General features: G+C 44.1%; 1 protein-coding gene across 1 annotated transcript in view; it reads left to right on the forward strand.

Annotated features, from left to right (window-relative positions):
• LOC121544701 (ras-GEF domain-containing family member 1C-like) overlaps positions 1 to 5,664 on the forward strand; it is a 58,038-nt gene extending 52,374 nt beyond the window's left edge. The window contains exons 11-14 of the mRNA XM_041854778.2: positions 75 to 170; positions 276 to 399; positions 1,059 to 1,131; positions 4,551 to 5,664. Of these exons, the coding sequence (XP_041710712.2) occupies positions 75 to 170; positions 276 to 399; positions 1,059 to 1,131; positions 4,551 to 4,611 (354 nt within the window). The 3' untranslated portion in view covers positions 4,612 to 5,664. The remainder of the gene's footprint in view (positions 1 to 74; positions 171 to 275; positions 400 to 1,058; positions 1,132 to 4,550) is intronic.
• The last annotated feature ends 7,211 nt before the right edge of the window (positions 5,665 to 12,875 follow it).

The raw sequence follows: 12,875 nt of genomic DNA on the forward strand, positions 1-12,875 counted from the left end.
GCATCAAAACCCAGTGCATAAAACTTGAAATTAATATTTTTCTATAACTCACTTTCTATCTCTCTTTTTTTTAGATTGTGATTCCCTTCTTCAGCCTACTGATCAAAGATATCTACTTCCTGAATGAGGGATGTGCCAACCGCTTGCCCAATGGCCATGTCCATTTTGCAGTAAGGCTGCAAACATTATACTGATACTTAAAAATGTAGGATTTTATTTTATTCTCTCTCTTTCTCTTTGTAATGGGGCGTATCCTTTGTTAATTTTGTTTTCAGAAATTTGTGGAGTTGGCTCGTCAGGTGGGAGAGTTTATGACGTGGAAACAAATGGAGTGTCCGTTTGAGACAGACAGGAGCATCCTCCACTACCTCCACACTGCTCCCATCTTCAGTGAGGACGGTAAGACACACAGTCACACCTAACATGAGCCGATGATATATATATATATATTTCTGCAGCACTAGCAATCGTTGCTGCAACATTTCTCCATTGAAAATGATCTACTTTTCATAATCTGGGGAATTTTGATCGGTAGCACCACCTAGTGAGCAATCTTTAGTAATCCTCCAATCAGAGCACAGATATTGGTAATGTGATCAGTCTGCCATTCAAAACATTTAGGAAAACATGGGGCCGTTTTTTAGCTGCAGTGAGAGAAAATCATCTCCCGTTTTGAAATTAAATGTTTGCCATTCACGTCTCAAATGTTTTTTCACTACAGTGTTTGATCACGATACATTAATACATGCGTACTGTGTTCAGTTTCATGTTTATCTGACGAAAATATCCACACTTGGGCGCATGCTAATCGATTAGCATGCTAATCGTAGCCCATGTATAGTCAACGGGACAAACTGTCTAAATTAGCTAGATAGTTAGCCACATACATTGTTCGCTAGCTATAGCCATTTACATTTCGTTTATCATTTTAGATAGTTTTTTGTATGTTTAACTAGTTATAGTCAAACATCACAGTGAATATACGGCTGAAACTGATACAAAGTATCAGACTTGAATATGTAACTCATGCTTTCTTTCTTTTTCTCTGTCATCCCTAGGACTCTATCTGGCATCCTATGAGAGTGAGAGCCCAGAGAACCAGGTGGAGAAGGACAGATGGAAAGCACTTAGGTAAGACAGATATCTATATTTCTCTACTGTATATACACTGCTCAAAAAAATAAAGGGAACACTTAAATAACACATCCTAGATCTGAATGAATGAAATAATCTTATTAAATACTTTTTTTCTTTACATAGTTGAATGTGCTGACAACAAAATCACACAAAAATTATCAATGGAAATTTTTATTTATTTATTTTATTTTTATTTAACCTTTATTTAACCAGGAAGGGCTCATTGAGATTTAAAATCTCTTTTTCAAGAGCGTCCTGGCCAAGATAGGCAGCACCAAGTCATTACAAAAAATTACAGACAGACAACATGAAAAACTACAAGTAATCTAGTAAAAAACCATTCATGAATTCACAAGAGTATAACAATATCAAAAACAGCAAATTAAAAACATTGACAGGTCAGGGAATCAGCCTCAAAATCCTTCATCAGAGATTTAAAAACACCAATCGGGACAAGTTCTTCCAGTTTAAAATTATTTTGTAAGGTGTTCCAAGACGATGGCGCAGAGTACATAAAAGACCTTTTACCAAATTCAGTTCGGACATTTGGAACAGTTAGCAGGATAAAGTCCAGTGAACGAAGAGAGTACCCACCACATTTCTGAACAATAAAAATTCTCTGTCATCAAATGTATCAACCCATGGAGGTCTGGATTTGGAGTCACCCTCAAAATTAAAGTGGAAAACCACACATCATGGCTGATCCAACTTTGATGTAATGTCCTTAAAACAAGTCAAAATGAGGCTCAGTAGTGTGTGTGGCCTCCACGTGCCTGTATGACCTCCCTACAACGCCTGGGCATGCTCTTGATGAGGTGGCGGATGGTCTCCTGAGGGATCTCCTCCCAGACCTGGACTAAAGCATCCACCAACTCCTGGACAGTCTGTGGTGCAACGTGGCGTTGGTGGATGGAGCGAGACATGATGTCCCAGATGTGCTCAATTGGATTCAGGTCTGGGGAACGGGCGGGCCAGTCCATAGCATCAATGCCTTCCTCTTGCAGGAACTGCTGACACACTCCAGCCACATGAGGTCTAGCATTGTCTTGCATTAGGAGGAACCCAGGGCCAACCGCACCAGCATATGGTCTCACAAGGGGTCTGAGGATCTCATCTCGGTACCTAATGGCAGTCAGGCTACCTCTGGCGAGCACATGGAGGGCTGTGCGGCCCCCCAAAGAAATGCCACCCCACACCATGACTGACCCACCGTCAAACCGGTCATGCTGGAGGATGTTGCAGGCAGCAGAACATTCTCCACGGCGTCTCCAGACTCTGTCACATCTGTCACATGTGCTCAGTGTGAACCTGCTTTCATCTGTGAAGAGCACAGGGCGCCAGTGGCGAATTTGCCAATCTTGGTGTTCTCTGGCAAATGCCAAACGTCCTGCACGGTGTTGGGCTGTAAGCACAACCCCCACCTGTGGACGTCGGGCCCTCATACCACCCTCATGGAGTCTGTTTCTGACCGTTTGAGCAGACATATGCACATTTGTGGCCTGCTGGAGGTCATTTTGATGGGCTCTGGCAGTGCTCCTCCTTCTCCTCCTTGCACAAAGGCAGAGGTAGCAGTCCTGCTGCTGGGTTGTTGCCCTCCTACGGCCTCCTCCACGTCTCCTGATGTACTGGCCTGTCTCCTGGTAGCGCCTCCATACTCTGGACACTACGCTGACAGACACAGCAAACCTTCTTGCCACAGCTCGCATTGATGTGCCATCCTGGATGAGCTGCACTACCTGAGCCACTTGTGTGGGTTGTAGACTCCGTCTCATGCTACCACTAGAGTGAAAGCACCGCCAACATTCAAAAGTGACCAAAACATCAGCCAGGAAGCATAGGAACTGAGAAGTGGTCTGTGGTCACCACCTGCAGAACCACTTCTTTATTGGGGGTGTCTTGCTAATTGCCTATAATTTCCACCTGTTGTCTATTCCATTTGCACAACAGCATGTGAAATTTATTGTCAATCAGTGTTGCTTCCTAAGTGGACAGTTTGATTTCACAGAAGTGTGATTGACTTGGAGTTACATTGTGTTGTTTAAGTGTTCCCTTTATTTTTTTGAGCAGTGTATATATATATATATACATACATCACAGTCCCACTAGGAGCAAACCAGATGGGATGGCGTATCGCTGCAGAATGCTGTGGTAGCCATGCTGGTTAAGTGTGCCTTGAATTCTAAATACATCACAGACAGTGTCACCAGCAAAGCACCCCCACACCATAACACCTCCCCGTCCATGCTTTACGGTGGGAAATACACATGCAGAGATCATCCGTTCACCCACATCGCATCTCACAAAGCCACGGCGGTTGGAACCAAAAATCTCCAATTTGGACTCCAGACCAAAGGACACATTTCCACCGGTCTAATGTCCATTGCTCGTGTTTCTTGGCCCAAACAAGTCTCTTCTTATTGGTGTCCTTTAGTAGTGGTGTCTTTGCAGCAATTAGACCATGAAGGCCTGATTCACACAATCTCCTCTGAACAGTTGATGTTGAGATGTGTCTGTTACTTTAACTCTGTGAGGTGCAGTTAACTGTAATGAACCTATCCTCTGCAGCAGAGGTAACTCTGGGTCTTCCTTTCCTGTGGCGGTCCTCATGAGAGCCAGTTTCATCATAGCACTTGATGGTTTTTGCAATTGCACTTGAAGAAACATTCAAAGTTCTTGAAATTTTCCAGATTGACTGACCTTCATGTCTTAAAGTAATGATGGACTGTCGATCCTCTTTGCTTATTTGAGCTGTTCTTGTCTTAATATGGACTTGGTCTTTTACCAAATAGGGCTATCTTCTGTATACCCCCCCTACCTTGTCACAACTGATTGTCTCCAACGCATTAAGAAGGAAAGAAATTCGACAAATTAACTTTTAAGAAGGCACACCTGTTAATTGAAATGCATTCCAGGTGACTACCTCATGAAGCTTGTTGAGAGAATGCCAAGAGTGTGCAAAGCTGTCATCAAGGCAAAGGGTGGCTACTTTGAAGAATCTCAAATATAAAATATATTTTGATTTGTTTAACACTTTTTTGGTTACTACATGATTCCATATGTGTTATTTCATAGTTTTGATGTCTTCACTATTATTCTACAATGTAGAAAATAGTAAAAATAAAGAAAAACCCTGGAATGAGTAGGTGTGTCCAAGCTTTTGACTGGTACTGTATATATAGCCAGATCCTACATTTGTTTTTGTTTTCAAAACAACTTTGAGATTCTTGATTGTAGTGAGAAGTGCTAAATAAAATACATGTATTATTATTATCATTATTGTTATCATTATTGGATAGCCTAATGTGTGACATAGTCAGGTCAATCAAATATAAAGTGAGAAACTGCAGTTGTGAAATTGTATTTTGTCTTACCTTATGTAAACCACCTGTGTGTTTCCTCCTATCTTTCTCCAGATCTAATATTCTGGGGAAGACAAAAGAGCTAAAAGAGCTAAAAGAGCACCATGGCAGCTAACCCTCAGGCCAGCCCAGCGAGGGAGGGAGTCAGTGTACTCATTGCACTACAACAAACTGTGACGGAGCCTAGCTGGTACTTAGGTGTTTTTCTACACATGAAGAATAGAAATGAGGAAACAATCATGATGAACAGGATTCATCACCAACATGACCAGTAAAAACAAGAAAAGAAGAACAAACGTCAACAAGCAGTGAAAAGTGAAGCTATCGTGGACACTGACTGGAGTATTGGTTTGACTATTGTACATTAGCTACATTGGGTACTGTATGTTACTGAGGGATAGATCTATCCCTCCATCTTGTTGTATATGTACTCTTTGGGCTCATGTTTGCTACCAGAGTGTTCAGTTACAGTGACAGGGAAAACTACTGCTTTTTTAAATGAAAATAATACTCATATTATTGTTATATTATCCTATTTCTCTATCCCTTTATTTCTCTCCCCCTCTTCCTCTCACACACACACACTATTTTTCTTGTGTACGTTTTCTATTGTACTGTAAGAATCTGGTAAAAGTAAGAGTTACTATGATGTGAAGGGCACTGACTTGCCCACTTAGCTGCTGGACTGTGTTTGGTCCTCTAAAGACTACTAATGATGACTACTACTGAGGACTTGCAACGACTGGAGAGGCTTACATAGACTGCATAATGTGTGTCTTCAGGGCCAACTCCAGGCATAAGCGCATAAGCGGTCGCTTAGGCCTGCGGTTGCTAGGGGGCCCCCGGGCCAAAACATTTGTATTCATTTTTTTGGAACTCCGTCGGGATCTCAACTTACTATTGAGAGTCAAACTAGAATAACACACCAGGTGCAATTTAGAAATGTGGTTGTGCATAAGCAGTTTTTATCTTGTTATGTCAGTCACTCAATTAGCTGACAATTAGCCATGCCAATTATTTTATTGGTAGTTAGTCTAGCCAGCTATCTAAACTTGTAATAATCATGGCAAAATAACGACCGGGCACATGCCCAGAGGCCCTGACCTCCAGGGGACCTCCATTGATTTTGTTAGTCATTCTCACTCAGATATCGAATTAACATACAGTGCCTTGCAAAAGTATTCATCCCCCTTGCCGTTTTTCCTATTTTGTTGCATTACAACCTGTAATTTAAATGAATATTTATTTGGATTTCATGTAATGGACATAAACAAAATAGTCCAAATTGGTGAATTGAAATGAAAAAATTCAGAAAAATAAATAACGGAAAAGTGGTGCGTGCATATGTATTCACCCCCTTTGCTATGAAGCCCCTAAATAAGATCTGGTGCAACCAATTACCTTCAGAAGTCACATAATTAGTTAAATAAAGTCCACCTGTGTGCAATCTAAGTGTCACATGATCTGTCACATGCTCTCAGTATATATACACCTGTTCTGAAAGGCCCCCGAGTCTGCAACACCACTAAGCAAGGGGCACCACCAAGCAAGCGGCACCATGAAGACCAAGGAGCTCTCCAAACAGCTCAGGGACAAAGTTGTGGAGAAGTACAGATCAGGGTTGGGTTATAAAAAAAATATCCAAAACTTTGAACATCCCACGGAGCACCATTAAATCCATTATTAAAAAAATTGAAAGAATATGGCACCACAACAAACCTGCCAAGAGAGGGCCGCCCACCAAAAGCCATCTGGGAGACTCCCCAAACATATGGAAGAAGGTACCGTGGTCAGATGAGACTAAAATTGAGCTCTTTGGCCATCAAGGAAAACGCTATGTCTGGCGCAAACCCAACACCTCTCATCACCCCGAGAACACCATCCCCACAGTTTAGCATGGTGGTGGCAGCATCATGCTGTGGGGATGTTTTTCCATTGGCAGGGACTGGGAAACTGGTCAGAATTGAAGGAATGATGGATGGCGCTAAATACAGGGAAATTCTTGAGGGAAACCTGTTTTAGTCTTCCAGAGATTTGAGACTGGGACGGAGGTTCACCTTCCAGCAGGACAATGACCCTAAGCATACTGCTAAAGCAACACTTGAGTGGTTTAAGGGGAAACATTTAAATGTCTTGGAATGGCCTAGTCAAAGCCCAGACCTCAATCCAATTGAGAATCAGTGGTATGACTTAAAGATTGCTGTATACCAGCAGAACCCATCCAACTTGAAGGAGCTGGAGCAGTTTTGCCTTGAAGAATGGGCAACAATCCCAGTTGCTAGATGTGCCAAGCTTATAGAGACATACATTTACATTTACATCATTTACATTTACATCACATACCCCAAGAGACTTGCAGCTGTAATTGCTGTAAAAGGTGGCTCTACAAAGTATTGACTTTGTGGGGGTGAAAAGTTATGCACACTCAAGTTCTCTGTTTTTTTGTCTTATTTCTTGTTTGTTTCACAATAAAAAATATTTTGCATCTTCAAAGTGGTAGGCATGTTGTGTAAATCAAATGATACAAACCTCCAAAAAATCAATTTTAATTCCAGGTTGTAAGCAACAAAATAGGAAAAATGCCAAGGGGGGTGAAAACCTTCGCAAGCCACTGTAGCTTATTCTTATCAAAAATGTAATTCTCTCATCTCATTACATTTGGTTGAGTTGTCAACTATTGTAAATTCAATGTGAAATCAACAAAAAAAAAATTAACTATGTCATTGGATTTAGGTTAAATGTTAAGTGAAAAAAATACAAAATGCCCTTACGTTGATGTCTTTTTGCAAATCCAATGGGTTTTCCACGTTGATTTAACATCATTACATAGATTTTTTTGATTGAAATGACGTGGAAACAACAGTGATTCAACCAGTTTTTGCCCATTGGGCAGGGTATTCTCATCGCCATGTATTAATCTACTGTACCTGTACATTTTAGGTTTGGGGGGCTTGGGATATCAGTGTTGTTTACTCCTATGTGAAAATGAATTGTGCCATGAAAACATCAATCATGTCCAGAGCCAGGCCTGTGTATAGATTGTGTATATAAGACTACTTTTCCCATGTAGCCCCTGACATATTTCTGCTCTCCAGGAAGTAGTCTCTCTCTGACTGATGTTCAGTTGTCTGATATTTATGGAGATTTCTGTAATGACAGATGTGTATGTTTTTTTGTTGTTATTATTTTATTGTATTCCTCTATTGAAAACAAAGTCTTCTAAATGGCATGCTAAAGACAGTGTTTTAAAGGGGCATTATATGTAGGGTTCCACCAATGAAATACTGGAGGGCTTTTAGACCACTTTGGAATATGAGCTATGTGATTCCATGTTTTTAAGAGACAGTTTGATTCATTTTCATATGATTGATGTTCAAGTGATGCATTTATAGCCCTTTCCTTCTTTTAGCAACAATCTCTCTCTCGAAACAGTTTGGAAATAGTCATTTAACTCTTCCCCTACCCAGTTGCCTACACCCATGTCATGCCACACTGTGCTGTCCTGTAGGATCAGGAGGCATTCAAGGTAGTTGTTTTCAGTGCAGTGTTTTCAGTGAAGTGTGTGTGCGTGTGACACCGTGAAGCAGGCAGATCATTGATACCGTTTTATTTACTGGCCAGTTTACAAGATTCTGACTTAAATAAATGGCTTTTAATAATATGCAACCCTGCTCAATGTGTTGATTTCATAGTAGGTCCATAGGCTTAGCCTACATTGAAGTCTTATGAAAAAGTTCAACTTGTTATGCACCCAGTGCTATGGGAGAGAATGTTCTGATGAGACCATTTTAGTAGCTACTGTTGCCCATGGAGTGAAATAATGTTAATCTCGTCACACCTATGTGCAAAATTAGGAACTTGAGTTGACCATGCCAGAGACGATGAGGGTAAGAATACAGTAAAACGTAGAAATGGGGAACTGGTAAAGCTAATGTTAATTTTATGGAAAAAAAATTGTGCATGCACTCTTGCATGTGTGAAAAATGAATGTATTTTTGGCTAAATGACAAATAGCATCTAGTAGTGCTTACCTATGCTCTTCTCTCGTCCTCTTCTCTACCAACAGTGGTTGTTTGCACTGTTGTTATGGAGTGGAAACAGTTTTCAACTCTTTACACCTTCTACTGTACTGCATGTGGATCTTTTTATAAATAAAGGGGCCAATGTGTAACATTAGGGTCAACATTTCAAAATGGTTTGATATACATTTAAATATGATTTTCTTGCAGTTTCACATCTGTAGATACAAAGGTAGGCACAATGAGACCATAACTCCACCCAGCAACAACAAAACATCTACATGTCATTCAAAATGGCACTAGAAACATGGACACTGCATGTTTCTTTGTCATACCTAGTTGCCAGGTCTTTTTGTGCTTTAGTCAACTTCTCGATCATTTATAGCCATGCTAAACATTGCTGAAGAATAAAAAAGATAAACAACAGCATTTCTATATGTTTTAATAGTTGATATAATAATATAATATAATACAATAAGAAATACAATGGGTTCTGTCAACAAAATCATTGACAATAATAATAACCAATAATGAAATCATTATAATCAGTAACCATTTCAAGCATTGTGTGTGTGTGTGCAAGTCTGAATCTGAAAACTAGCCATCTAATTCTTGCTTCCTCTGTCCTTGTTTCCTCGACACTTTGCCTCTCCTTGAAAGTGCATTGTAGCCTGAGGGGAGGAACCTTAACTCCTCTCCCCCAATGTGCTTTGAGAGGGAAATGAGGAATGGGGGAAACAAGGGGAGAATCCCAATTGTATTTCACGTCCTCTCGCCTTGCCTCCTTCTCAAAAACCCATTGGATAAGAAGGTGAAAGGGGAAGGACCTCTGACCTTCTCATCAAATGGGTTTTGAGAAGGAGACGAGGAGAGGGGATGCGACGAATCAAGGAAATGCAATTGAGATTCTCCCAAGGACAGAGGAAGCAAGTATTTGACAGCTATTAAAGTCCCCATGCAGTCTTTGTATTTGTATTTTTAAATCATCACTGTATGTCTAATAAATCACTGTGTGTGGTTATTTAATGAAAATAACAGTCATTGGTCTATTATAATCAGATTACATTGTGATGTCATGATGTGGGCCAAAAGTTCCATTCCACCTGAACAGGCTGAAATTCCAGGCATTTTTTTTCATACCGCTCTTACACAAAAAGGGCATTATCATACTTTTCACAATTTCAGAGTGTTATTTCGACCTCATAGTAGGGCCGGGATGATACCAGTGTCACAATACTTGTTAATATTATGGCAAGGATACAAAACACTTAGCATATTTAACTTCTTTAGGAAAACAACCCTAATGTTGGAAACAAACATCATTATGTTGTCCTCCAGTCACATATTCCAAGCTATAGGAGACAATATTGTACAGTGTCAGACTGACTGACTGACTGACTGACTGCGCTACCATAATACCCATGGCCTGTCCAGAAACAACCCCTAGCCCCTAGTGCCCAGAGAGACACCGAGCTACCATAATACCCATGGCCTGTCCAGAAACAACCCCTAGCCCCTAGTGCCCAGAGAGACACCGAGCTACCATAATACCCATGGCCTGTCCAGAAACAACCCCTAGCCCCTAGTGCCCAGAGAGACACCGAGCTACCATAATACCCATGGCCTGTCCAGAAACAACCCCTAGCCCCTAGTGCCCAGAGAGACACCGAGCTACCATAATACCCATGGCCTGTCCAGAAACAACCCCTAGCCCCTAGTGCCCAGAGAGACACCGAGCTACCATAATACCCATGGCCTGTCCAGAAACAACCCCTAGCCCCTAGTGCCCAGAGAGACACCGAGCTACCATAATACCCATGGCCTGTCCAGAAACAACCCCTAGCCCCTAGTGCCCAGAGAGACACCGAGCTACCATAATACCCATGGCCTGTCCAGAAACAACCCCCTAGCCCCTAGTGCCCAGAGAGACACCGAGCTACCATATTACCCATGGCCTGTCCAGAAACAACCCCTAGCCCCTAGTGCCCAGAGAGACACCGAGCTACCATAATACCCATGGCCTGTCCAGAAACAACCCCTAGCCCCTAGTGCCCAGAGAGACACCGAGCTACCATAATACCCATGGCCTGTCCAGAAACAACCCCTAGCCCCTAGTGCCCAGAGAGACACCGAGCTACCATAATACCCATGGCCTGTCCAGAAACAACCCCTAGCCCCTAGTGCCCAGAGAGACACCGAGCTACCATAATACCCATGGCCTGTCCAGAAACAACCCCTAGCCCCTAGTGCCCAGAGAGACACCGAGCTACCATAATACCCATGGCCTGTCCAGAAACAACCCCTAGCCCCTAGTGCCCAGAGAGACACCGAGCTACCATAATACCCATGGCCTGTCCAGAAACAACCCCTAGCCCCTAGTGCCCAGAGAGACACCGAGCTACCATAATACCCATGGCCTGTCCAGAAACAACCCCTAGCCCCTAGTGCCCAGAGAGACACCGAGCTACCATAATACCCATGGCCTGTCCAGAAACAACCCCTAGCCCCTAGTGCCCAGAGAGACACCGAGCTACCATAATACCCATGGCCTGTCCAGAAACAACCCCTAGCCCCTAGTGCCCAGAGAGACACCGAGCTACCATAATACCCATGGCCTGTCCAGAAACAACCCCCTAGCCCCTACTGCCCAGAGAGACACCGAGCTACCATAATACCCATGGCCTGTCCAGAAACAACCCCTAGCCCCTAGTGCCCAGAGAGACACCGAGCTACCATAATACCCATGGCCTGTCCAGAAACAACCCCTAGCCCCTAGTGCCCAGAGAGACACCGAGCTACCATAATACCCATGGCCTGTCCAGAAACAACCCCTAGCCCCTAGTGCCCAGAGAGACACCGAGCTACCATAATACCCATGGCCTGTCCAGAAACAACCCCTAGCCCCTAGTGCCCAGAGAGACACCGAGCTACCATAATACCCATGGCCTGTCCAGAAACAACCCCTAGCCCCTAGTGCCCAGAGAGACACCGAGCTACCATAATACCCATGGCCTGTCCAGAAACAACCCCTAGCCCCTAGTGCCCAGAGAGACACCGAGCTACCATAATACCCATGGCCTGTCCAGAAACAACCCCTAGCCCCTAGTGCCCAGAGAGAACACCGAGCTACCATAATACCCATGGCCTGTCCAGAAACAACCCCTAGCCCCTAGTGCCCAGAGAGACACCGAGCTACCATAATACCCATGGCCTGTCCAGAAACAACCCCCTAGCCCCCTAGTGCCCAGAGAGACACCGAGCTACCATAATACCCATGGCCTGTCCAGAAACAACCCCTAGCCCCTAGTGCCCAGAGAGACACCGAGCTACCATAATACCCATGGCCTGTCCAGAAACAACCCCCTAGCCCCTAGTGCCCAGAGAGACACCGAGCTACCATAATACCCATGGCCTGTCCAGAAACAACCCCTAGCCCCTAGTGCCCAGAGAGACACCGAGCTACCATAATACCCATGGCCTGTCCAGAAACAACCCCTAGCCCCTAGTGCCCAGAGAGACACCGAGCTACCATAATACCCATGGCCTGTCCAGAAACAACCCCTAGCCCCTAGTGCCCAGAGAGACACCGAGCTACCATAATACCCATGGCCTGTCCAGAAACAACCCCTAGCCCCTAGTGCCCAGAGAGACACCGAGCTACCATAATACCCATGGCCTGTCCAGAAACAACCCCTAGCCCCTAGTGCCCAGAGAGACACCGAGCTACCATAATACCCATGGCCTGTCCAGAAACAACCCCTAGCCCCTAGTGCCCAGAGAGACACCGAGCTACCATAATACCCATGGCCTGTCCAGAAACAACCCCTAGCCCCTAGTGCCCAGAGAGACACCGAGCTACCATAATACCCATGGCCTGTCCAGAAACAACCCCCTAGCCCCTAGTGCCCAGAGAGACACCGAGCTACCATAATACCCATGGCCTGTCCAGAAACAACCCCCTAGCCCCTAGTGCCCAGAGAGACACCGAGCTACCATAATACCCATGGCCTGTCCAGAAACAACCCCTAGCCCCTACTGCCCAGAGAGACACCGAGCTACCATAATACCCATGGCCTGTCCAGAAACAACCCCCTAGCCCCTAGTGCCCAGAGAGACACCGAGCTACCATAATACCCATGGCCTGTCCAGAAACAACCCCTAGCCCCTAGTGCCCAGAGAGACACCGAGCTACCATAATACCCATGGCCTGTCCAGAAACAACCCCCTAGCCCCTAGTGCCCAGAGAGACACCGAGCTACCATAATACCCATGGCCTGTCCAGAAACAACCCCTAGCCCCTACTGCCCAGAGAGACACCGAGCTACCATAATACCCATGGCCTGTCCAGAAACAACCCCTA

This window comes from Coregonus clupeaformis, chromosome 3, assembly GCF_020615455.1.
Source record: "Coregonus clupeaformis isolate EN_2021a chromosome 3, ASM2061545v1, whole genome shotgun sequence".
Lineage (NCBI taxonomy): Eukaryota > Metazoa > Chordata > Actinopteri > Salmoniformes > Salmonidae > Coregonus > Coregonus clupeaformis.